Below are 26,062 nucleotides of genomic sequence, written 5' to 3'. Positions count from 1 at the left end.
TCACCAGCATCGCTCTGAGAAGTAGCTCCTATAATGAGCTCAGCTGATGTACCACCATGTGTTTGCTAATTGATTCTGACTAGTCTGAAGGAGCCGAGTGGGGGAAGGTGCTCTGTGAGGCAGAAGCTCTGGAGCTTGGAAACTGCAGCTCAGAGGAGGAGCTGTGCCTCAAAGGTGGAGCTAGGGCCACCCAGACGTTTTGCATTGCTGACTGGTTGCCATGGAGATTAAAGGATTTTTCAAACATGCATGAAAGAATCAAGGCAACACTACAGGTGTGTTTTTAATGAGGGAATAATTTTATAGCATGATATGAAGCTCACAAAAGTAAATTTTACATAATACTGTCCCTTTAAAGAAACTGAAATCCACCATAAAGCAACATTAGAAGTTCTTGAAAGCTGAAGTGACCAATACCTGTCAAAAAAGCTTTTTATTTCTCACAACCATCCATCCTATTTCTCACTGCAGTTATGTTTCCTGAGTAACCTGGAGTCTGAAAAGCCGAGCCCACAGCTGCTGCAGGAGTATGGCCTCTCTCCTGTGTGGACCTGCATGTGGAACTTGACATGTCCGAGCTGCCGGAACCGAGTCCCACACACCTCGCACTCATAGGGTTTCTCCCCCGTGTGGACACGGCGGTGTCGCAGGTAGTTGGTGTAGATACGGAAGTCCTTGCCGCACTGCTCGCACTTGTGCGGTTTCTCTCCAGAGTGCTGCAGCCTGTGGGACTTGAGCGCCTGGCGGATGACGAACCGCTTCCCACAGACATCGCACGCAAACGGCCTCTCCCCGGAGTGGATCCTCCGGTGGTACTCGTAGGTGGCTTTGTAGAAAAACGACTTGTCACATTGGTCGCAGGCATACTGTGCGGCGCCGCCAGCATGGATCAGCTCGTGCCTCTGCAGCGAAGCAGCTGAATCAAAGCCTTTGCGGCAGGTGCCACAGCTGAACGCCGTCATGTCCAGCATGGTTTTGTCCCGCCGGTAGATCACCCTGCGCTCGCCTCTCTCCCGACCTCGCCTCTTTGACGCCTGCTTCTCCTCGTGTGCGGCTTTCTGATGTTTCTTTCAGCTGGCAGTTGTACAGGAACGTCTTCCCGCAGAGGTCGCACATGAATGCCTTGGCAGCGCCGTGGAGCAGCATGTGCGCCTTCAGCTTGTTGTCCTGCATGAAGGGCCTCCCGCATACCTTGCATGCGAATGGTTTCTCGCCTGTGTGAATGCGGATGTGCCTCTGGAGGTTCTGTCGGAGGGTGAATCCCGCCCCACACGTCTCGCAGGTGAACACCTTCCCCCTGTGGACTGCCTGATGCGTCCGGAGCGACCGCCTGCTGGAGAAGGTTTTGCCGCATGCCGTGCAGGTGAAGGGATGCTCACCAGTGTGGACACTACGGTGGCACTGCAGGCTGATGGCGCATCTGAAACTCTCCCCGCACTCTGAACACTTGTGTGGTTTCTCTGCCAGGTGTACCGCCTGATGTGCCTGCAGGTTGTGCTTGGTTTTGAAGGCCTTCCCACAGGTCCCGCAGCTAAACGGTCGGAGGTCTGAGTGGACCAGCTGATGTGTCTTCAGATTCATCTTTGTCTTGAACGACTTCTCACAGCGCTGGCACTGGAAGCTAGCGTGTTTCTTCTCTTCGTGTCGCAGCAGGTGTTGCTCCAAAGTCTCTGCAGTCCTGAACTTCCTGGGGCAGCGGTCACAGGCGAACGGCCGCTGCTCCTTGTGAGTGTTCATGTGCTTTGCCAGGTGAAACCGACGGCTAAACCTCTTCTTGCAGAGCTCACACACAAACTCCTTTCCTTTAGGCTTCAGCGCTGCTTCCTGCGTCTTCTGGGATTCAGAGTTTTCCAGTTCAGGGAGTTTTGGAGCAGCTAAATCCTCAGCAGTGTCTAAACAGAGAAAAAAACATTTTAACTGCTAATATTACAATGTACATGACTCAGAGTGTCATTCAGAAAACTTGCTAAGCTCTGTAAACATAAATCTGACCTTCTTCAGCAGAAGGAGACGAAGGCATCTGCATCATCTCTCCAATGTCTGAAACAGAAATTAGAAACAGAAGAAGAGGAGGAGCTGGGATCAGATTGAAAGAATGCAGAGTTCAGTTTTTCTGTTTCATGAAAACTCACCTTCCACCTCTGCAGAGGCTGCAGGAGGATTTCCATCGTCCATCTTTCTTTTCAGTCTAATAAGCGGCTTCATGGGGAACACCGTGCTGCTCTGTTCCAGCAGCACCGGACCGCCGTTCAGCACGTTCTCCCGCCACAGCCGGGCGTTTTCCAAACCTTCAGCTGCGCTCTTCAGTTCAGCCTCCAGCTGTGAGTTTAGTTTGCGGTTTTCAGCGAGAAGCGACGAGGAGAGCTGCGAGAAAATGCTGCTGATCTTCCTGGCCGCCTCGCTGATCAACATGGCAGCAACATCCGGCTACAGGGAATAAAACAAAGGAAATTCAAACGGTGTTATCAAGTAAACATATCTGATGTTGATGTCATTTAATAGAAATACTATTTAACTGAAATAAACACGAGAATTTAGGACAACCCAGTTCTGTCTGTGGAAATAATTACTAATAAAAATGTTTCTGGAGAAAATTTTGGCATATAAATACTAAAACTGATATAAAACAAACCAGAAATACTATCTTCTAAAACTGCACCTTTTATAGAATGTTAGAATAGCTTTGATTTATTATTTTTTAGACTTTTATATTTTTTCCCGTTAAACTGCTGCATGTTTGTAAAACTTTTCCTCTGGTTTTCTTTGCAGTGCATCAGGAAGGATTTTTGCTCTCACTTTTGGACAGTTACCGAGGCAACATGACACTGGTTTTACAACAACGTCTTCAGTCAGAGGCTTCTCCCTACTAGTTGCGAAACTGACTGCTACCACAAATCCTTCCTGCTCACAACTCTTTGAAGATACTTGGATTAAGACTTACGACAGCATTTAATTTCCCTTTGGGATAAATTAAGCATTTTGGGTTTGTAGTCAGTTGAATGTGCTTCATCATCTGCTAGCAGACTACAATAAACACCAGAAAACATTCAATGAAATACAATTTTTTAAAAAAAAAGTAATTTTAAATGTGTGGCATACTTATTGTTCAATAAAGATTTTTTAAAAAACGAAAAACTTAAGGATTCTCAACATTTACTTACCTTTGTAAGCAGATAAAATGATTTTCCACAGTTGCGCTTTAAAATTCAGTCTTACTTTCCCTAAATACTTCAGAAAACTCCGATATCAGCTGTCAATAAAACTTTTTTTAAGCAATATCTCGGTTTGTGCTGCTTTTGTTGAACACAATCCGCCATCTTTGTTATGGCGCCGTTCCGTTACCGCTCTGGGTTTCGTCCCGACGACACAATCTCCCCCAGAAAACACCGTCTCTGATCCGGGTGTATAAGAACCGTGAACCCACCTGGCCTCTCAGAGTCCGCCTCGTTTTATCGGTTCCTTTGTCTGAAACTCCGAGAACATCGACCGCTGTCATTATGAGCGTCTCTAAAATGGATTTCACTTCGGAATAAAACACGGAGCTATCAGCCATTTTAAACTTTTTTTTTTTTTATGGCTGTCGAGGCAGCAGCGTTCTTCCGGAAATGGAATTAACTTCCGTGGAGATTTTCAAAAATAAAACTCGAAGCATATTTTCCGTTTCAACTGTTTATTTGCAATGTACTGTACACGGAGAAAGAAATATATTTACCGTCATGTTAAAGAGAATTATTTATTACAAATTATGTAGATCTTCAAGTTCGCTTCTGCAAAAATAATTTTGGTTAGTAATGGATTAGGAAAATAAATTACAGTTTAAAGGAAACAGATCAACAGTTTCTTCAAATAAAACAGCTTTAAATGCCACTCCGGGCCATCTGTAGGTTTATTTTAACTGACAATTTGTGATCAGTCCCCTGCACATGAACTGTCATGACAAATGCATTACAGAAATGAACAGACACGCTAAACAGGATCAACAAACATCCCTTTAACTCTATGAAACTACAAATTTAAAGCATATTTTGTATTAAAAGACAGCAAATCATTCCAGTTTAATCATATGAGTTGGGCCGTCGCAGCTGTGCTTCTTGAGCTGCCGTGAATCGGAGAAGCCATGGCCGCACTGCTGACAGGAGTACAGCTTCTGGCCCGTGTGAACCTGCAGGTGGGATTTCAGCTGATTGGATTGGTGGAACTTCTTCTGACAGTAGCTGCATTCGAAAGGTTTTACCCCGCTGTGGATCCTCAGGTGGCGGTAGAAGTTTCCATCCGTCCTGAACTCCTTATCGCACTGGTCACATTTGTAGGGCTTTTCGCCCGTGTGGATCCGCTCGTGCTGCTTCAGGCTGGCGCCATGGAAGAAGCTCTTCCCGCAGATGTCGCACACAAAGGGCTTGTCTCCCGAGTGGCTGCGCTGGTGGTAGCTGAAGGAGTACTTGTTGTGGAAGTCCTTCCCGCAGATGCCACAGTGGAACTCCTTGTGCTCGCTGTGGCCCTTCTCGTGGAGCTTGAGCGACGAAGCGGCACTGAAACCCTTCAGGCACGTTTTGCAGCTGAACGGTTTCACCAGCGGCTTCGGCCTCCGGTTCTGGAGGACGCCGTCTGACGCATGGGAGTTGTCGGCGTGGACATACCGCTGATGCATCTGCAGCCTGCAGTTGAAGAGGAAAGTCTTTCCGCAGAGGTCGCACATGAAGGGTTTCCTGGCGCCGTGGACGAGCATGTGCGACTTTAGCTTGTTGTTGTCAGAGAAGCTCTTCCCGCAGTCCTTGCAAGTGAACGGTTTCTCGCCAGTGTGGATGCGCAGGTGCCTCTTCAGGTTGTTGTTGAGGTTGAACCTTGCTCCACAAATGTGACACGTGAAGGGTTTCTCCCCGGTGTGGATGACCTTATGTCTTTTCAGAGCGGTGCCGGTTCTGTAGGAGCGGTTGCACTCGTCGCAGACAAACGGGCTGTCGCCGGTGTGCTTCCTCTTGTGCACCGTCAGCGAGTGGGCGTACTTAAAGGACTCTTCACACATGTTGCATTTGTACTTCTTGGCATTTGTGTGGACCATCTGGTGGAAGCGCAGAGTGTCCTTGCTTTTAAACTCCTTCCCACACGTGGCGCAGCTGAACGGTCTCTCCTCTGAGTGCACGGCCATGTGGGCCCTCAGCTGCACCGCTGTCTTGCAGGTTTTCTCACAGTGCTGGCACTTCAGCTGCAGCTTCCATTTTTCGTGGCGAAGGAGGTGGTTTTCCAGTGACTGCTGTGCCCTGAATGATTTGCCGCACTGATCGCAGGGGAACGGTTTCGGCAGTTTGGACGTCTGGTGGCGCTTGAGGTGGTTCTGGAGCGACTCCTCCTTCCTGTAGGATCTCTTGCACTGCGGACACGGGAATGGCAGCGGGTCTTTCGTTGAGTCGTGACTCAGAAGGTGATTCTCCAGATCTTCCCTGTCTGGAAAACTTTTGTTGCACTGCTCACAGGGAAAGGGTTTTTTGTGTACATTCAGGTGTTTCTTCAGGTCACTTTTCCAGTGAAAGCCGGTGTCACAATACTCGCAGAAGAAGCGCTTTCCTGCTTGAGAGGAGGTTCTCCTCAGGCTTCTTCCCTGAGCTTCACCTGGCTGGACCTGTGCCTCCTCTGTTGAGTTGTTGGATGAAACTGAAAGTGAAATAGAAAGAAATTAGTGGTGAATGTTATCTATTCGACCCCTGAAGCTAACAAAGTCATACCCTTTTCAGTTTTATCAGCCTTCCTCCTCCTGCGCTGCGTTACTCCAGAAGGTTCCTCCTCTAAAGAATTCTGTGGCATCTGAAAAGAGATTTGAAGTTTGAAAACTTTTTGGTACCAAATCAAAACATCCAAAAAATTTTTAATTGTCCTTACAGACAGTATCAGCTAGTGGTGCAGATATTGTCTAAATTTTGTGTGATCAGCTGATATTTACTTGGAAAAACCGATATTCTCTTCCCCAGCAATGCAATCAGCCAATGTCTCTTTTTGTTAGCAGTTAGCAACCCAATTTAGCAACGTGATCGCTATATTTAGCAACTTTTATAACAAAAAAAAAATTGTTCCAGCCAAATTTTAAAGTTAGTCTTTTAAAAGTTGGTGACTAGCCAGAAAACTAATCAGTGCACCCTTACAGCTGCCTATGAACATCAAAATCTGTGAATATTTGAGACCTCAAGCGACTTTTCACATCTCTCTACCAACAACAACAACAAAAACAGATAAATGCAGCATCATTTTTCTGTGTTACTGGAGATTTTGGTGAAGTGAACTCTGGTGCGGCTCGAATATAGATGTGAAAAAGTGTTTAGTTTGCAGCTTTGCAAAACAAACCAATTCCAATATGGCCAAAAATAACCACCTCATCCAAGCACAAAAACCTTTTATTGAAAAACAATAAATTTTTTCTAAATTGGCTTGTACTGGTTTCTACAAACCAGTACAATGAAAATAAATTCATTAGGTGAATTTATTTTCATAATTCCAATTGTGCAATGGAAACCACAGTGTGAAAGTGAATCACAGCAGCTGAAAATGTAACAAATGCTGCAATTTTGTTCACAATCCAAGAGAGTCCACCGACTATCTGATGGGAAACTTGCTGCCTTTTGCTTTCTAGATTATTCTGGATGTACGTTATAAACTTCCACACCGCTGGTTTCACTGACTTTTAGTCCACTTGTTTGTTCCTAACTTTCCATTGATCTGTATGTTAAGAGCCTTAAAAAGACATTCAAAATCTGTCTTAAATCCAATTTTTAAATTATTTTGGGCTCAAATAACCACATTTATAAGAAGAGGATTTGGGTCATTTTGTTTCAAAATCCCTTAATAAATGAAATAAAAGCAAATTTAGATAAAACAAAATTGGCTTTTCATTAAAAGTCTCCCGATAGACGTGGTTCTACTTTTTATAAGTCTGGTTATAACAAAACCAATAAGAAATAAATCAATTAATCGCATGATAAATTGAAGCAAACTCAATCATTTTCATTTGTATGATTTATTGTTTTTCTACCAAAAACTGGATGATAAAAGTTTTCAGTCTGGTGTTTTGGTCTCAACTAGCCGTTTTTTTAAGGACAATTTTGTTTACTTTGAGACTTTGATTCATTTTATTTGTTGTTTTGTTTATTTAAATTTGATATTTAAAATGTCTTCCAGTTTCAGTGTTAAATGTTCATTAAAATGTAAAGTTTATTGATCTTTTTCAGAATGTGTTCTTGCATTATATCACTTGAAAATTGTCTCTAAACGTCAATATGATCGCATTAACTTCTGGGACAATTTATCATCTAGTAAAATTTATCATGACAGATATAGTCACACTTTTTTTTCTCTGAAGAGATTTTGCGGCGCTAGTGGCTCGTATTTTTTGCTACAGTAGGCAGACAGGAAAGAGGGCGAGGAGAGGGGGGAAGCAGCAAAGGTCGCCGGGACCGGGAGTCGAACCCGCGACGTCCGCGTCGACGACTGAGGCCTCCAAACGTGGGGCGTGCTAACCCCCTGTGCCACCACAGCACGCCCCAGAACTAGTCATACTTAACGTTTTTTGACATGTTGGTAATAATTTTATCCTGGTAAAAAATACAAAGCAGCTGTATATCATTCTTGAACTGCAGTCAGGACCTCACAAAATCAGTCCAAGGGCCTCAAATGGCCCCTGCGCCACATTTTGGGCATCCTGCTGTACTCCATCTTGTCCCCTCACCTTTTCCTCAGTGCAGTAGAGACCGCTGGCGCTGCTGGAGTCGGGGCTGGCGGCATCCTGCGGCGTCAACTCGGGTTTCAGCTCCAGCTCATCCGTCAAAGTCTGGGCGAAGACTTCGTTGGCCCCGACCAGCAGCGCCGCGGCGGCGGAGGGAATCGTGCCGACAAACACCATCTGAGCCTCCGCGGGAGCCGAGACGGCTGCGGACCGATCCGGGGAGGAGGTGACGAAATCTGCGGTTCCTGAGGTCACAGGAAGGTCATTCTGATCCGGTTCTGGAGACGGCACGCTGCTGGAGCCGACCGGCGCCGATCCATCTGGAATCACAGACAGCAGGGAAACTTTAGATGTGAACTGCTAAACATTTTGGTTAATCTCTGATGAAATCGATTACTAAATTAGGTGATAATTGATTGATCCTGTCATTTCAGCTCCAGTTCGTACACAGGCTTCATTGTATCTGATGTTATTTTCTATTTGTAGAGGTGAAGTAAATGAACAGTGAACATATATGACCTACTGTAAGAATTGGTTTCTACGGAAGTCTGAAAGGTGGGAGAAAACAAATTTTCTAATTTTTTAAAAAATATTGTAATCTAGAATTTAGAGTTTTTTTTCTTTTCCTTTTTACTTGAAAATAAATTTTGTAGTTTTTTTCCCCTTAAAGAAAAATAACAAAAAACAATACTTAAAAAAATTTTTTTGACTCTTGGTTGTTTGCTGTAGCAATAAAAGGAAAATACTTTTAATGGTGAAAATGTCTTAAAAACTGTTTCTTCATTTCGACTCTTTTGGTCGGTTGCTCCAGTAATGACAAAAAATAAACTTTTAATAGTCAAAACAGCTTAATACAAAAACACAATTTGTAAAATGTTGTTTTTGCATATTTTTTATGCTCCCCTCCAGGAAAAGCACTTTAATCTAGATTTTACAAAGGAAAAGAAAACTTGGTCAGAGTTATAGGTCTTCAAAGAACAAAACGAACAAAAAAGGTTTTCGCTTGTTCTTTAGGTTTTCTGTAGGTTTCATAAGGCTTAAGTTGAAAAAAATTAAGAAAAATGTCTCTTCTGCCTACATTTGTTATCTTGCTGGACCAGGCGATATTGCCAAAAAGTGAAAGAAGAATATATTTGTTTAAATACCTCGACAACAATATTACGGACAATATTCCACATTTTCTGTTTTTTTTCCCCTTCCCTTTTTGTTTTTTTTTTTTTAGCAACTCTTAAGTATTTTTTAAAATTGTTTTTAGGTATTTTACTTGAGTAAAAGTAAGTTGAATGAGTCCTACTCTTAAGTTGTCATTTTTGGCTACTCTAACCACTTTTCTTATATAATTGAAACATAAAGTATTGTTTTTCCATGACGATTAAACCAAAGCGGGAACCTACTGACTACAGAAGAGTCTCACCGGTTGCTGGTCCGTCCTCCAGCTGCTGTTCTGGCCCGTCCTGGTGGGTTTTCCCGGGGGCCTCGCTTATGGTCTTCAGCTCCTGTTCCAGCAGCTCCATGTCTCGGCCCAGTTGACCCACTCTGGCCTCCAGCTCCTGCTCCAGCCGCCCGGCTTTCCTCTGCAGCACGTCCTCCAGCTGCTCCACTTTGGTCCGCAGAGCCTCGTTCTCCTCCCAAAGTTCGGCGAACACCTTCTGGATCTGATCGACCAGGAACCGCTCGATCTCCTGGATCTCACCGAGCTTCGTTTCGTCCCAGTCCGAGTTCCGAGTCTCTCCGAGCCACACGTCCCTGAACACGGACACGGCCGCCCGGAGAGCCACTTCCACCGCGGACGCTAACTCTCTTCCGAAGCGTGCCTCCATTTTGTTTGTTTTTTTAAATATGAGTATTCAAAGCTCGACTCGTTGGATTCAAGCGCATATTTTAACTAAAATACGAACTTTAAATCGGTTTTGAGTGAACTTCAAACAACAAAACAGCCTCTATTTTTAGCTAACACCAACGGTCGGCTCTCTAAATGACAACCTGTGCGACAGTGAAACAGCTCCGAACCACATTTCCGCTTCCGCTTCGTTGATGACGAGGCACAATTAGGGCGCACTACTGCCACCTGCCGGACACATTTATCTCCGCAATTTGAGAAGGACCAAAAACGGACATAACTGAAAGTAAAAGCAGAAATCCATATATTTTGTTTTTTAATTTTCGTCAGGAAATGTTTTTCCATTTCCTGACGAATGTTTTTTTAATGTTTTCGTCAAAATATGTACATATTTAGTTTTTCCTTTTCCTCATATATGCATTTTCAACTTGAGAAATTTACTTGTTTTTCCATTGTTGTCAAGAAATGTATATTTTGTTTTTCCTTTTCCTTGCACATGCATTTTTGTCAAGAAATTTATTTTGTATTTCCTTTTTTCTTTGTGCTTTTTCATCAACAATTTTATGTTTTGCATTTTTGTGAAGAAATTTATATATATTGTATTTCCTTTTCCTTACATTCGTTTTTGTCAAGAAATGTATATGTTTTGAGTACATTTTAGAGAAATTCGACAATTTCAGACATTTTCGATTTTTCAAAAACCAACATTTTAGGATTTTGGTGTCAAAAATCTTAAACCTGAATTCGTCTTCTTGTTTCCGGATTCCAGGTGAAAGAAAGAAAACACCAGCTCCACTGCAGTGCATGAGTAACCAAAAGGTATTTTATTGGTGATTATATCTGGGGCTGACAGGCCGATGTGAACAGGACAGTAAAGACACACACAGACAGGCAGAGCTCATCCAAACCATGTTCCGTTTTCAGACCCATTCCTAACATCTGTGCCGTGATGTTTAAAAGTAGATCTACAAATAATATGATTGTTTCACGTGAGGTCATGGTGGCATCGGTGAACTTTGACCTGCGGTGTCAGTCAGTCTTCTGCAAAGTTTCTCCAAATTTTGCTTCCTTTGCCTCCGACTTGTGGCCGTCGTGTTCGGCATGCATGTAAATGTTCGCATTGATCTGATATTCACACTTGATGCAGATGCATGAAAACAAAAAAGACAAAATTGTTCTCAAGACAATCTGGGATAAATAGAAATAAAGAAGACGGTTTTAAAGTCATTTTTATCACTGGGCTTTGCAGGATTTGGGAAAACAATAAAGCGATTTGTTAAAACTGCAAAGAAGTGTATGCTTTGTCTGTTTTGTATTTAAAAATAATTTGAATATTTGAGACCTTGAGGAAATAAAACATGTTCCTTATGTTGCTAAACTAAAGCAAAACCACATGATGAAAGTCTGAACCTGCAGGACTGACCCGCTTCTTTAGGCCCCGTTCACACCAGAACAAAACCAAACCCCACGAAAACCACTAATACGCTCTAAAAAGCATTTTAGGAGGTAGGAGGACTACAACGCAAGGCATTCTGGGTAAATACAACCAGATTGTAGTTGTGAGAGAAAACGGTTGTGGTCTTTAACCAAAGACAGAAGAGAAATCCTACAACTGCTAAAATCTGACACGTCTCTATTTCAGTTGCGCTCAGTTTCTTCGTGAAAGGTTTTCGTCTTGTTTCCTTTAGGGGCTTTTGGAGCAGCACTCCTACAGGCGAGGAGGGGAACAGGTTTTTCCAATAGTGTAGTTTGTTTGACAGTGCAGTGTGAAAGAGAACCGCAGCAGCTGAAAACGTGACAAATGTTGGGATTTGTTTGGGAACACTGGTGCAAAATTTAGCCAAATCTACCAGGCTACCAGATGTTAAAACCTCCTTTGAGTGTAACAGGAGGGTTTTGAATAAGAAATCCTAATGCTAGATTTTAAATCAATGCTCTTAAGTTTTGAAGTAAACTGCTGCGGTTCATTTTAAACTTTCTTGGAGTTCCAGGAAACATCAGGTCTGTTTTGATGCGGTGTGAAGGGGGCATTACTAAATGTTCAGGTCACTTTCTCTGCAGAAACTTCCTTACCTGGAGCAGAAAAGATGCTAAATACAAAATAAAATGTTTTCTGTGGTGCAATGACAGTAGATTTTTACAATTCCACCAACTTCTATGGCTTTTTTTACGAGTTTCCATGGGATAAACCAAAATACGGCTGGACTGCAAAGATGAGTGAGTCTTATAAAGAAACCATGCAGATGGTTTTATCGCGACTTGACATCATTTAGATTCAGGTTGTGATCGGGGAGAAGTTTGGGATTCAGAGGATTTCTGATGTTACCATGAGGGTCTTCACAAAGACTTAAGTAAAAAAAAAAAAGAAAAAGATACGTTATACGAGCGATTTGTGTTATGGAACATTCCTGGAAGACTGAGGGGACAAACATCCTCACACCAACAAAACCTGAGAGCTGTGGAGACCCTGGGAAAGAGCGGCGGCGCACACATTCAGACATCAACAAGACTGTTCAGTATGAACGACAGATATGTGGGAAATGAATCAAAGATCGAACCCAACAAGGTTTGATGGAAGAGAACAAAAGAGCAGAAGAGAACCGGTTCCTACCCAGGAGAACCCGTTCATTAAAATCAACAGATTCTGCGCTTATACAGAAACTTGAGATTTATGAAAACCTCGAAAACAAGTTGATCAAAATGACATTCAAGTAGACTTTTTGGATACAAAAATAGAAGATGTAGCCTGTACAGTTCCTCAAAATCTGTAATCTTTATGTAATGAGTAGGTAAATGATGTTTTATTGAACGAGGCTCCTGGGATTCAAACGTTAAGGCTATTTCCCAACTAAATCCCAACTGCAACGACGCAAGTTTCCGCAAGAAACAGAAGTCACAGGCTGGGCAGTTTCTATTAGATATTATGATCCATGGTGACAACTGTCAGACTGAAGGAAAACTTTAAAAGTTTTAAAACCATTTTTACATAAATGACTACTTAATACTGATTAAAAAATAAAGTCCTAGTAACACTGCCAGACTGTCTTCACTGAAAACATTTTTCCCATGTGATAAGTGAAATAATCTGATAGCGGAAGTAGGACTTTATTTTTTAAAACAATAATAAGGAATTATTAGATCATATATATTTATCTTTCTCTTCTGCTCTTTTCTTGAATCATGAAACATTAGAAACTGAGAACAGTTCTGGTGCTGCTTCGTCCATGGAAACGTTTCGATGGCGTCACAACAAAACCAGGTGGATTTTTCACTAACAAGGTGTAAAGAAACAAAACAAAACGAAACGATTCCACCTTCTGGGACCATTTCCTTTTCTCTTGATTTCTGAGGATTGATAAGAGATAGTGGGCCATGTCTCCACTTACAGACAGACAGATAATTACAGTAGATAGGACAGACAGAGCTACATACAGGTACACTGCGAAATAATTAAATCTTATCAAGTATTTTTGGTCTGGTTTCTAATACGGATATCTGAATACAATTGAAATAGGGCAAAACTAACTGACAAATAACCTTTCATCAAGATGTTGCAGCTTGTTTTATAATAATCTACCAGTGCAACTAGAACATTTTAATCAATATTAAGGAATTATTGAATTTTAAAGAAGCTGCTGCATCTTCATGAAAAGTTAAATTAGTTTTGTCTCTATTTCAAGTCCACTGAGATATCTGCATTAGAAACTACACCAAAAAACTTGGTAAGATCTTGTGTTTTTGCAGTGTACAGTTCATCTCAGAAAACAAACCAACATGGAACAGCATGAGCTACGTTTTACCGCGCTACCAGCAATCAGTAACAGCCTTTGAATTAAAGTGATGCTTGTGTTTCTCCTACTTTTGTTTTGTTAAAAAAAAAACGTCATCCATTCGCAGTTCTCTGAAACGGCCACCAGGAGGCGACGGAAAAAGATCTAATCCGTCCTGTGGGTGAGCCGGGTCAGTCTGTTGCTCTCCATCCAAGCCCAGCTGCTGGAGCGAAGAAGAGGGGCCTCCACCTTCGGTCTGTGGCCCCGCCTCCTGTCCATCCAGAGTTCGTAGGTTTTAATCCCAAAACGTCTGTCGCCACGCTCATTTCTTCTTCTTCTCTGAGCGTTTTCCGTCCGACTTTCCTGCCCGATCTGACTTCTCTGAGCGTTCCCCTCTCTCCCTCTCTTTTTCCTTCTCTTTCTCCTTCTCCCGTTCCTTCTCTTTGTCCGCGCGCTCTATCTGGTCTCCACGGTCGGAGCGCTCGCCGCCGCGGTCGGACCGGTTGTCCACCTTGCTGCCGTCTCGCCGCGTCCCTTCGTCGGTGGATGAGGTAGTTGGTTGGGGCTGGCCCCATTTGGCGATCTCCTCGTGCTCTGAAATGCTGGCGGTGATGTTGTTCACCCACACTTTGAGGTCCTCCTGTGGGGACACGGACAAACAGGGTCAGCCGTTTGGATCGAGACAGAACAAAAAAACAACACTACGGAAATCTCACCTCGTCTTTTGCATGAAACAGAAATTCACTGCCATCCTTCGTTCTGCAGCGGGAGAAAGGAAGGTTAAATGTTCCAATGATGTAGATCCAAACTACAGACTGATAGCTGGTAAGTTTAAAAGAGTTTCTTACTTAAGACACAACACAAAAAATAGAAGACAAAGTTTAGTTTGAATATTTTCAGAATTCCAGCAGCGATCAGACACGTTGTTTGGTGTTACAATTTCATACTAAATCTCCAGAGTTCCCAGTTCCTTCAGCCATTTCTAAATTACAAATACAAAATCCTGAAACTACTGGATGGATGAATGGATGGATGGATTGATGGATGGATGGATGGATGGATGGGTGAATGGGTGGACATTGGTTGGATGGATGGTTGGATGAAGGATGGATGAGGACCAATGGATGATGTCACTCAGCAGCCCTCGATGCTAACATGCTATCATGCTAACTGAAACCAAACATGGCGGCCGGCCCTCACTTGAGCGTGAAGACGTTCTTCTTCTTCTTGTATCCATTGGTGACGTCGCAGTGGCAGTGGGACAGGCTGAGCAGCGGCTCGTTGTTGTAGGGCGTCGCCATGTTCTTGGCGTCCTTGTAGAAGCCCAGCTCCCCTTTGTTCAGCACGCAGTACAGGTTGACCCATGACCTGCTGTGGTGCGGGGAGGAGGGGGAGAGGTGGCAAGAGGAAGAGGAGGAGGGGGAGGGGGGAGAAATGATGGCATAAGGGGAGGGTGGGGGGGTTGGGGCAGGTAGGAAGGGGAGATTGGGAGGAGTCAGGAAGAGCTGCAGAGACTCTGTTGCTAGGCTAACACCTGACTCACCTGACCAGAGCAGACAGGTAGGTAGGCGGGATGGACCAGCCCCAAGAAGGGAGGAGGATTTACACTGCTGGACAAACACAAATGAACGGGCGCACACACGGATGACCTGGGAGGGGGGGTGGAGCGGTGGAGTGGGAGGGGAGGGGCGGAGCTACGTACGGCTCGGTGATCCAGCGTGCGGCGCCCGACTATGACTTACCTTGGAGGAGAACGAAGGGAGAGCCGGAAGCACAGCGGGGAAAAACACAGAAACAGAAGAAGAGTTTGGTTAAATGCAATTTTTTTCAACTAGGTTACATCTGTTGAACCAAGGGGTGTCCAAAGTGAGGCGCGGGGGCCATTTCTGGCTCTTGGACTGACATTTTTGTGGCCGTTTAAGAATAAAACAGATTTGACCCGTCCATCACAAATGATTGATAAAAATGGAGACTTTATATTTTTAATTAGGGTAAAATTATTATCAACATAATTTTTTTACAGTGAAAAATGTTGAGTTCAACAAAAAGTGTGGCTGGACAATAAATCAATAACAATATAAATCACGATAGACAAATGATCAATATCATTAGATATTCAATAATGTCAATGAACACTGATCCAGAACCAGACGGCATTCTGGGAGATGTAGGCATAATAAAGGCGTTAGCTGCTAAACCTGGCCAGCTAAGTTAGGTTGGTGGTCAGCTAACTCTCTCACTCTATGGTTGCCTAGCAACAACCTGCTAACTTGTGCAGCAGCAGTTTGAAGTTTCGCCTCATAACTGCTTAAAAATCAAAAACATTTGACTTGAAGTGAAAACTGGAAAGGTCACACCACCAGTTAGGCAATATTTCAGATATTTACAACAAAAAACTAATCAATAATTGTTGATTGACTGAGATAAAACGTTTATATTGTGAGAGGTTTTTTAGCCATAACAAAGAGTATTCATTTTTTTAACAATCAAGGTTTTATAACATGTAGAAATTTTACAGAAAAGCCGACAACTTTTATTTAATTTATTAAAGCGTTTTGAAAGAAAGTGCCTTAAATCCCGCTCTTATAACTGGCTGCGTTTCCATTACAAATATTTGCTAAACTTTGTTAATAATGTCAAAATAAAAAACAATTTCACAATTGCCGCGCTTCCATTAAACAAGAAACTAAATTATAAACACACCTGAAAAAGTTTCTTTATGCGATAAGTCATTAAAAAACATAATCCTAAAACTACTTCCTGTTGTGTTCTTCTTCGTAGTTTCTGTCAGTGGTAACATCCGGTTGTTGATGATGTGACTTATGTGATGCTAAGAAAGTTTTTCTCTTAAGCAAATTTATTTTCAAAATGTCAAATTCCGCCATTTTATGGTCAATGGAAACGTAGCTGCTTAATTCAGCTCAAAGGAATTTGGAAATTAATTTAATTTATTTGGTGGGGAAAATAAACCTTAACTAACATTTTTGTAAATGTGCCAGAATTAGCCAAAAGGCTATTTTTAAAAACAATAAATACATTTATTTTTAACCCAAATGATTTTAAATGATAGATTTATTTTTAATTTTCACTTCCCTTTCCTGAAAAAAAAACTTCATTTGGTTAATTTCATTTTTATTTTTATTTTTTTTTGGCCTGTCAGTTCTTTTGGCTCAATGATTTTGGCCAATGTGACAAAAGGTTTGGACACCCCTGTGTTAAAGCGACCACATGCATGAAGCAAAACAACTGAGAGGAAGCATAGAGACTGTGCAAAAGTCTTCGACCTATTAGATATTTGATTGATCCACCAATGAGAAGCCTGATTTTCCATAAATAATTTACAGAGGTGATCTCAGTTTCCGTCAGTTGGGAGAAAATAAAGAAGGGAGAATCTTCATTGTCAAAAAATGGAAGCTATTTCATAAAATCTTATAAGTTTGATGCTGTTTCATGTGAAAACAAACCAATTTAACCTTTATCTCAAATAAAGGAAACATTTCTAAGGTGATTGCTTCAAATTTAGAAAATTAATGCCGCATTAAAATAATAAACAAGTTTTAAGGTCTTAAACGTGTGCACAGTACTTGGAGGTAATAAAATGCAGCTTTATATTCTGATAAAACATCTGCAAAGGAGCAAAAAACTAAGGTGCATATGAGAAAGTGTTTGTAATTAATGAATGATTTGTTGAGCAATAAAAGATTACGCCAAAATGGCAACACTGTGGAAAAATAAAGCACACCCTTGCAGGTTTTATAGCATTGAAAAAGGAACTTCTGCCTCACAGAGCGCGATTCTTCCACTCAGCTTCTTCAGACTAGTCAGCAGCAATTAGCAAACACCTGGTGGAACTACGCGCCTGCTGAGCTCATTATTATATGACCTACTACTCAGTCCAACAGTCCTGAGAACGGTTGTAAACGGCATAATGAGGAGCATTGTTTCGATAATGTGCTGAAGGCAGATAGTCGGATGGATTAGGAACTTCTTAAAGAGACAGAGACCCAATTTCACAGCAACTCAGTGTTTTTATAGCAATTGAAGGTAAGATAATTATTTGATTATGATATAAAATGGCACTATGTGCCTAGAAAACACATAATACCGTCCCTTTAAGTGTTTTTCCTACAGTGGCCGACAGGTGCCAACGCGCCACAAACACTTAAATGAGGTAAACTCCAAATAAACAAATACACTGCAAACAGTAAAGAGCAGGAAGAAGTAAAAGAGGAAATGCTGCAAAAACAGCAGCAAGAATTTAACAGAAAAGTCCTCCAGGCCACTAGGGGGAGCCAACCATCAAATAAGATGGGACCAGACCCTCAGCAAAGCTGGAATATCTTGTCTTTTATCTATATTGTCTTTTACAATATTATAAAACATCAGGATATTTATGTTGGTAACATTACCTATGCCAAACTCCCCCTAGTGGTCTGGAGGACTTCCATTTTGTGGAGTGTTTTATATTTGCTGTGTTTGCAGGATTTTCCCTTTTGCTTCAATTTCTTGTGGTTGCAGAATTTTTGTTTGTAGCATTTTTCTGCACTGTAGTCCACTTCCTGCTTTTGAAGCGGCCTCTGGTCCGCTTGGCCTTCACATATGCATTTGAACTGAACCAGAGATCGCTTCAACCGAACCGAGACTGAACCAAACTTTCTAGGCTTATTAAATAATGACTGTGAGTGACTGGTTATGTGGTTTTGTACAATAAAAGCTTGTAAAACCTGAGAGATAAAGAAGGGTGTACATTCTTTTTCCCATCAGAGAACTAAACCACAATGAATTCAATCTAAAAGCACCATATTCAGCGACACATTTTGCAGGTTTCATCAGAATATTACTATGCACAGAACCACAGAGTGACAGTTTGTAGAGTCGCGACATAACGGTGACGGGTTGAATCCCAATGATTCAACACTGGATTCAAGCCATTCACAGTTGTGCTTTACCTTCCCATGTACATAACAGGGCATGTACATATGGCCGCATTCATCCACTGCCGTGAGTGGGCGCATGAGCGGGCGTCATCCGTTGCTGGAACTGGATGAGCTTTTTGGCTGTGCGTGATCGGACCGGCCACCAGAGGGCGGTGGAGAGCGGGTCAGAGTGGGGGCTCGTCTGGTGAGTGTGTGTGGGTTTGCGAGCGGATCGGTCCGCTCTCGCTGCACTCTTCATCCAGCCAGTTAGTCAGCGAGTGAAGCAGCTGCCTCGGCTGCGTGGCGTTCAGGTTAAGCATCATGCGTGGAGTTTCATCATGCTGTGGGGAACTTTTTTATTTCATGTAACTGTTGTCCTCACATTCTGAATGCAACAAATAAGATATTTAGATACACAGCACCCTTAAATGTTACCACACCCCTGGTAAAATGCAGCTTTATATTCATACAGTAGAAAATAAAACTATATGTTAAGTAAAACATTTTTTTACTTTTTGTTTTTCACAAAGGTTCTGGCCGGAACTTTGCTTTTTTTCTGGTACGACCCTAAATCTGATGCACAAACATCTGTAAACAACAGCAGTGGATGAATCTTAATACACATAAATCCAGCAAACATTACATTTTGTTTTTGTTTTTTTTCTTTTCTTTTTGTTTTACTATGGACCTCTTTTGTGTCTGAAATAAAGATTGATTGATTGATTGATTGATAATTAATATAGTTTTTTACATACAAAGGTTCTCGTTGGAACCTTTGTTGTGTGTTTCTGGTACGCCGGTAAACCTGACGCACAATGACATCCACTAACAGCAGCGATTTATGACAAAGCTGCTTCTCTCGGCTCCCTGGGGGTTAATTTTTGCTTCAAATAACGATCGGATTGGACGCAGAGAAATACCATTGTTGTGTTCAAGTTGTGCTAACAGGAGTTAGACTATCAAAGAATAAATAAGTATTTAGTTAGTAAGCTGGAAATTTAAACTACAGAAAAAAAATCTGATTTCTTCACAAAAAAAGACAAATGTGATTTCAACAAAAAAAAAATCTGAAAGATCAGATTTCAGAAAAAAATCTGAAAAATCAGATTTCAGAAAAAAATCTGAAAAATCAGATTTCAGAAAAAAAAAAATTCTGTAAAAAAGAAAAAAAAAATCCAACTTGTGTGAACGTTACCAATACCCGTTGAAAATCACCTTCCAATCAATCAATCAGTGTTTTTGAAACTTTCTCACGTTTTTACCAGGGGTAAAGTAAGTGCGGAGGCGCTGTGGCTGCATGACTCTTCTGCTTTAAGATAAAAAAACCCTCAAAACCTGTCTGAGCTCCTAAATCTGTGAACTCCATTTTGAAATCTGGCTGTAATGGAGGAAGGAAGACCTGAACGCTGAGCAGAACCACAGCTGAACTTTGGTTCGGTTGCAGCTTGTAAGGACCACATGTGAGCCGAGTCATGCATCTTCCCAACACATCAGATGCAAAAGTCGTAACTCTGCATGCTGAATTTGCGCCCCGTTGCCATCGATTGATCAATTAACACAACAGGGATTATTAAAGCCAGAAGAGATTTAAAATATTCCAACCATTTATAGTTAAAACTCAAAGAAAACTTTTGGGAATTTGGAAATTGGAGTTCGTTAATTTGGATGGTCATGACAGCAGGGAGCATCCTGCGTGCGCTGGCGGCCCGCCGGGCCCTGAAGACCCACCTGTTGGTGCTCTTCTTCATGCTCTCGATGTCCAGCTTGCGGAACAGGAAGCCCTCGTGATGCGCCGTGTGGGTCGGAGGCTGCGGCGTCGCCTGGCTGCTCTGGGCCGGAGCCGATCGGGAACGCCGCGTCGTCTCTCCCGGCTCTTTGGGGCGCGGCCGCCGTCTGGGTTTGGGTCGGTCCCGGGCTCTGGGCCGGTCCGGACGGGAAGACTTTTCTGGCAGACCGTTGGGCAGGCGGGGAACCTCGCCGCGCGCCTGAGGGCGAGAAGGAAGAAGGTTCATCGACTGATGATTAATTGATAAGCGGCCATTTTCTTTAAAACCCGAGTCCAGTCGTCTTTCTATAACATATTTATCATAATATTCTGAATTAAACAAAAATATCATCAAATTCTAACATTATTTTGTGTCAGCTGTGCTAAATTCTGACTGAATAAACAGAAAATTGTGGTTTTCTCACATTTCTATACTTGGACATATTTATAAAAAATAACAAAAGAGGGAAACTGTTAGATTGCTGAATTTTAAAAAACGACGAAAAGTGTTTTAACTCACGACTTCAACATGCAACGTGTTAGAGTCATTCTAGAGTCATTCTAGATTCATTCTAGATTCATTCTAGATGACGAATTTCCACCAAAAAACTCAGAAACTTTGAGACTAATTTTGAGAAAAAACAAGGAAATTTCTGAGCTTGAAAAGTAAAAAGTTTCCACAGAACTAGATTAATCTTGAACATGTTCGACTTTTGAAACTGAAATTTTTAATTTATATTTTTCAAGAAAATTTCTGTGATCAATCTCAAAATTTCAGAATTTTTTAAAGAAAATTTTTGACCTTTCAAACTCCAAGTTTTTTCTAGGAATAAGAGCAGCCGTCCCCCACTCAGCTCCTTCAGACTAGCCAGTAGCAATTAGCAAACACCTGCTGAGCTCATTATAGGAGCTGCTAATCAGTGCAACGCTGGTAAAAACGTTGTTAAAGGGTCAATAGAGGAGCCATGTTGGGATGACTTTCTGAAGGAGGAGCTTCAGAAAGAGCAAGAAGAGCTTATAAAAAAAAAACAGAGGCCCAATTTCAAGGTGTTAAATTACAAAGTAAAATGTTAGCATTTTGATTCCAATTGATGTTAAAATAGTTACTTAATTATGCTGTAAACTTTCACTATGTGCCTGGAAAATACATAATACCGCCCCTTTAAGAAACAGGAAGAAAACTTTGACAACTATGAACTTTGACCTTTGAAGTAAGACTCCAAACCTGTGCTGCTTCTCTTTCTTGAAGCTGCTCTACAATTTCTGCCATGGTGGTTCTCTTCTCTCTGTGGAAACAATCACAGTTATGATGGTAAATAATATGTTTTTGTTATTTTACTTCTGTTGGGTAAATTGTATTTTTAGTAATTATCAAATATTCGTTGTATTATGTAGTCTTGTAGTTACATTTAGATATTGTTTGCTTATATGCTTTTACTCTTTATTCTTAGTATAAGTAATGTTTCTGTGTGTTAAATAACTTTGATTCTATCCTGAGACTTCCCTGGGAAATAGAGGTGACAGCTACCCTCGGCAGCTGTTGTCCTGCAGGACTTCCTACAAGACGGAGGTGTTAATTGCTCCCAGCAGAGTTTTACAGGCCTGACAATAAACTCTGCTCTGTGCTGCTTTGTGATACAAAGCCGTTGCTTTGAAGCTATGCAATGTGTCTTGTTTCACACCGGGCCTGGAGCAAGAAAGATTTAGAGTATAGATAACATGTGTCTAGAAGTGAATGTTATTTAGCGCTGCAACCATGTGATGAATGCTTTGACTCCACCCTTTTTAGAGTTGCAGCGCCCCTTGTGGCAGGGTTCCTAAAGATCAATAAAAGAGAGGAACAGACAGATGTGTGGCAGAGCAGGTCGAAGATTTGTAACTGTAAACACATCTCTGTCTGCTCTCCTCGCGAGTATAACAGAATCTAACTCTCTTGTCTTTCCTGTATTTGTTCAAATTGTCTCTAATAGGTATTTAGACCTGACATTATTTGGTCCTTCGCAGCCGGATGCCAATATACCGGAAGGATTCCAGCGGGCATGGTGGACCCCAGTAAAGACCGTGCGCACGGCAAGTTTCCTAGTGGAAGCTTATCAGAACCTGTTCAAGGGCTGGCGCTCTGCCTGCCTGCTGGGATCTTACGGTTGACGGCTCTGAGGGGAAGACAGAGGGTGAGTGGATTCTTGTTTAAATATGTGGCGAATGACTGAGGGTCATTGCGCGAATAAGAAAACCCTGGAAATTCTAGACTCTAACAGGTAAAAAATGAAACTGAATCCGTGAAGGGCGTCCGAAGTCCTTACGTAAAAATTTCGTGGAAAAGGCGCACGGAGCCTAGTATAAACCTGCAGTAAAATTTAATCAATAATAAAAATATTTAAATCAGGCATTAAAATTGTAATTGGAACGGATGGCGGAGTCCGGCGGAGCAGGCGCTTAAGTTCCGCAACAAACGTATGATTGTGAGTGTGATTGGAGATATAAATACCGCTTGGTGTTTTATCTCATATAAAACAGTAGGGTTGTAACCAGCAAACCTGTCTTGGATGCAGAGGTAAGAACCTCCCACTCGAAAGAGTTGAAGCGGGGGTTACCACTACAGGTATTTTTAATTGCTGGCCTACTGAAAAGATCTCCAGTTTATAGGATTCCCTATGAGTCGGACAAACTGGGCTAAATTGTATAAAAAAAAAATAAAAAAAAATGGGCAAAGTATAAGCAAGAATAAGCCAACACACAGTTTGAAATCAAATGACTGGAAATATGTTGAAAATCAGGATCCGCATAAAATAAAATATTTAGATAACTGGTTAACAAACTACAACTTTGACGGCCGTCTAAACTCACAGAAACTAACAGTACTGCAGGATGAAATAACGCAAAAAACAAAGTCAAACCCACAGAAATCAAAGAATTTGATGTTTTATAGAAGGGAGGATGATGAGACAAGTTTCAGAAGTGTGAAAAGGCAGGCAGACGAGCAGGGAGCAGCAGGAGGGGGAGGGGACGTAGCTGAAGTTACCAAATACCAAAATAACAAAACAGAAGGAGAGAAACAAATAATACAAAAAGCAAACTTTAAGTGGTCTAAGAACTGGGGAGAAATTTTGGTGCAGGGAGCTGTAGCTCCCACTGGGCTTTTTCTCCCTCCCCCATGTTGCCCTTCAGAAGAGGCAAATAGTCAGCCACACACGACTGATCTTTATCCTATGATACAAGTAGCAAATCTTAATGCAGGAGAAGATGGAGCAGCGCCCACGATTCTAGTATATAGAACGTGGACCCTGGAGGATATAAAAAAGGCGCTAGAAGGGATCACACCTCTTAAAGAGGATGTGAACCGCTTTGTTGAAGACATGAATAACATACGTGAATCTTATCATTTAAACGGAAATGAGGTTCAACAAGTCTGGATGACTGCTTTAGGCAGTGACTGGCATCATGTTCGAGGAGACTGGACCCCATTATTAGCAGGGAACCCTCCTCAAGTTCTTGCACACAATAGTAACGAATTAACAAACAGAGTTAATGCTTTAGCAGCAAGGACAGTTCAAAGATATCAACGCAGAGCAAACTACACTGAGATAAGTAGAGTCAAACAGAAGGAGGAAGAATCGTTTGACGAATACAGCCTGTGAATGACAAAAGAATTAGAAGAATAAGAACAAAGGCGCCTTTGGAGACAGCTGATGCTTAAAAGCAAAAACAGGACAGTTGTCTGCATTCTTATTATTGAGCATTCCCTTTTCTAGTGTAGGCGTTTCTCTTGATTCCGATATTGTCATAGTTAGTACATTTTCAAATACATTCCATATACTAGATTAGTACTTGTAGCTTTGGTAATATACTTTAATCTGACACACTATTGCTATTAATATTAAGAAAGTATATCAGAAATTAAACCTAAGTGTTTCCAAGATTCCTAAGTTTGTGATCAACTCCAGATGCAACTCTAAGCTCCTGGGAAACCCCGACCTCTGACCTGTGAGCCGGGGAAGATACTCTTTATGGCCTCCAAATTTAAAGCCTTTCAGGAGCATGTTATTTTATGGCTGCTTTAAATTACAGCCTTGCCAGGACAATGTTTGTCTCCGAAGTCCTACCTTGCATCAGCTTGTCCAGATAGGAATGTTGATCTACTTAAACGCACATGGCATTAGCTTAACTATATTAAACCATCAAAAATAGCCATATTTCCTTAACAATACCCAAAACAGAGTTTAGACCAAAAGTTAAGTAATATCCTTTAAAAACAGATGCACAGGAGGGTATAAAACTAGAAATTAAAGATCTTATTGTGGCAGGAGTCATAGTGCAGTGTGAAAATTCTTCATGTAACACTCCTATTTTTCCTGTTAAAAAAAACAACTTGTATAAGTGGGCTGCTATATTGAGCCATGGCGTTTTTGCATGTCTCAACTGGGGGGATGGTAAGATAGATACATTAACATTACTCTATGTATGGATTTATTTCTTTTTCAAGAACTTTTAATGTATTACAAAAGGTCACTTCATTTCAAAAGTGCCTACAGAAAGAAGAGAGGGCTGCAAATGAAATAAGGAAAAAAAAATAAAATAAAATACAATTAGCTATAATGGGACTTTTTAAATGGGTAGAGGATATAGATAAAAAAATCTTTAGAGAAACAGGCTCTAACTGTAAGAGGCATTGCTCCGATAACAACAAACTGCAGTATGCAACCGATTCTAGATAGTTTCAAAATCAGTCTTTTTAAACTGACCAAAACTTTAGGATAGATAAAATATTATTAAATCTACAGGAATTATGGATGAATAAGACAGAATAAAATAGAAGTAACTCATTTGTTGACTAGAAATTGAATGAATATAGAAAAAGTTTGCTACACTGTACAAATTTGTTGTTGAAGGATAATATTAAGTTAGAAATAACTTATGGGTTAATCAAAGAGGATCTGGTGGAATTTTTGTAGAGAACAAGCTACAGCTGTGCTGTAACTTCTACCCCCACAAGATTCAACTAATTAACATGTGAAGCCTTTTTGCATACCATTATTTTTTAAGTGTGAAGTAACCCCCACTTGTAGTAACTCAGCAAGACAGAACGAGAGGGTGTGATGTAAATCACTTTCGCTCCCAACATCTAAAAGTACCTCCTGACAAAATATCAGTAGTGGTACGACGAAAGGTTTTTTAAGTTCAAATTTTACAATTAGAGACTAAAACATATCTGATGCTTTACGTGCCAAAGCCTACTAAAGTATTTAAAGAATTGGGAGTTCTTCCTGACATCCTTATCGGCTCTCTTTCCTGCCATATAAGTCAGTTCCTCCGAGAGGTGAAAGGGGGTTTTATGGTGGGCTTCAGAATTTGTTTTATGGTCTGACAATAGAGATTGCTCAGAATAGTGTAGTGACTTTAAAATATAACTTGTGAAATATAAGCATATACGGGTTTCATAAATTTTAGAGGATCTTTATTATTACATAAGGCAGGTTTGTGCTTAGATTTAGTGAAACATTTTCTCTTTAGTGTAAATAGTTTAAGCAAGTAAATACTTAGTGAGCAAGGAATAATGTGGAAAATGTTAAATATAAGCTTTTTGCATCCAAACACTGAATTACTGTTTTCCTTTAATATTACTTTATATATTGATTAGTGAGTAGTTTGGATTTTTTATTTTTGAATTTGTTTTCGTTGGTCTGACTTTTTGGTTGGCTATTTGTTATGCACTCATTTAGTGAACTTTAAGTGTCCGGTCTTTATATTTGTTAAATATAACAAATTAATTTCTTTCTTTTGAGTTATCAGTTTCCTCTGGACCTGTTGCTCATCATACAGATGAGCTCCAGCTGATTGGTGTCCATATATGGGTGTCAAACTTCCTTAGCGGGCCATTCCATTTGTTCACCCAGGGAGGGGGAAATTTGGTTTTTAGTTTAATTTCTTTCATTTGTAGATTTGGTAATATTCTGACCAGTATTTGTTAGGGTTTTGTGTGTTTAACTACCCCTTAGTGTGTGTTAATGGTCTGATCAGCCACTATTTAAGTTCCCCTTATGTCTTGTTTGTTAGGTCAGTTTG

The 26,062-nt window shown here is 41.3% G+C and overlaps 3 protein-coding genes across 9 annotated transcripts in view; all 3 read right to left on the bottom strand.

Moving 5' to 3' along the window:
* Nucleotides 1–278: 278 nt before the first annotated feature.
* Nucleotides 279–3,633, bottom strand: LOC116707485 (zinc finger protein OZF-like). 2 transcript variants are annotated; one of them, XM_032544843.1, is made up of 4 exons: nucleotides 3,425–3,633; nucleotides 2,133–2,427; nucleotides 1,993–2,040; nucleotides 279–1,892 (listed from the first exon to the last, which is right to left on the bottom strand). In XM_032544843.1, exons 1-4 carry the CDS (start codon nucleotides 3,551–3,553, stop codon nucleotides 922–924), a joined length of 1,443 nt encoding a protein of 480 aa, XP_032400734.1. In that variant the 5' UTR covers nucleotides 3,554–3,633; the 3' UTR covers nucleotides 279–921. The 2 variants fall into 2 exon arrangements, with proteins under 2 accessions (XP_032400734.1, XP_032400735.1); XM_032544844.1 differs by having other exon boundaries at nucleotides 3,162–3,575.
* Nucleotides 3,634–3,653: 20 nt separating this feature from the next.
* On the bottom strand, nucleotides 3,654–9,733 carry LOC116737654 (oocyte zinc finger protein XlCOF6-like). The gene is made up of 4 exons (XM_032590973.1): nucleotides 9,123–9,733; nucleotides 7,712–8,028; nucleotides 5,721–5,799; nucleotides 3,654–5,649 (listed from the first exon to the last, which is right to left on the bottom strand). The coding sequence occupies exons 1-4, from the start codon at nucleotides 9,526–9,528 to the stop codon at nucleotides 4,046–4,048; spliced, it is 2,406 nt and encodes an 801-aa protein (XP_032446864.1). The 5' UTR covers nucleotides 9,529–9,733; the 3' UTR covers nucleotides 3,654–4,045.
* A 611-nt stretch (nucleotides 9,734–10,344) lies between these two features.
* sptbn4b (spectrin, beta, non-erythrocytic 4b) overlaps nucleotides 10,345–26,062 on the bottom strand; it is an 86,392-nt gene continuing 70,674 nt past the window's right edge. For 2 of the 6 annotated variants that reach the window (XM_032590909.1, XM_032590911.1), the window contains exons 39-43: nucleotides 21,225–21,285; nucleotides 19,963–20,219; nucleotides 14,519–14,689; nucleotides 14,035–14,077; nucleotides 10,345–13,958 (exon numbers count right to left, since the gene is read on the bottom strand). In XM_032590909.1, the coding sequence (XP_032446800.1) occupies nucleotides 13,641–13,958; nucleotides 14,035–14,077; nucleotides 14,519–14,689; nucleotides 19,963–20,219; nucleotides 21,225–21,285 (850 nt within the window). In that variant the 3' untranslated portion in view covers nucleotides 10,345–13,640. Of the gene's footprint in view, nucleotides 13,959–14,034; nucleotides 14,078–14,518; nucleotides 14,690–14,861; nucleotides 15,061–19,962; nucleotides 20,220–21,224; nucleotides 21,286–26,062 lie in introns of those variants that run through there. The other 4 variants (XM_032590910.1, XM_032590913.1, XM_032590912.1 and 1 more) reach the window with 3 other exon arrangements.

Source organism: Xiphophorus hellerii, chromosome 18 (assembly GCF_003331165.1).
Source record: "Xiphophorus hellerii strain 12219 chromosome 18, Xiphophorus_hellerii-4.1, whole genome shotgun sequence".
NCBI lineage: Eukaryota > Metazoa > Chordata > Actinopteri > Cyprinodontiformes > Poeciliidae > Xiphophorus > Xiphophorus hellerii.
This window is presented reverse-complemented; position numbering and strand designations above follow the sequence as displayed.

Excerpts from the sequence above, each read along its gene's own strand:
- LOC116737654 (XM_032590973.1), bottom strand. The coding sequence starts at position 9,528 with ATGGAGGCACGCTTCGGAAGAGAGTTAGCGTCCGCGGTGGAAGTGGCT. Across the intron at positions 5,800-7,711 it reads TCTACTGCACTGAGGAAAAG|ATGCCACAGAATTCTTTAGA; the intron begins GTGAGGGGACAA and ends ATCTCTTTTCAG. Across the intron at positions 5,650-5,720 it reads GGCTGATAAAACTGAAAAGG|TTTCATCCAACAACTCAACA; the intron begins GTATGACTTTGT and ends TTTCACTTTCAG.
- LOC116707485 (XM_032544843.1), bottom strand. The coding sequence starts at position 3,553 with ATGGCTGATAGCTCCGTGTTTTATTCCGAAGTGAAATCCATTTTAGAG. Across the intron at positions 2,428-3,424 it reads GGCGGACTCTGAGAGGCCAG|CCGGATGTTGCTGCCATGTT; the intron begins GTGGGTTCACGG and ends TATTCCCTGTAG. Across the intron at positions 1,893-1,992 it reads GTCTCCTTCTGCTGAAGAAG|ACACTGCTGAGGATTTAGCT; the intron begins GTCAGATTTATG and ends TTCTCTGTTTAG.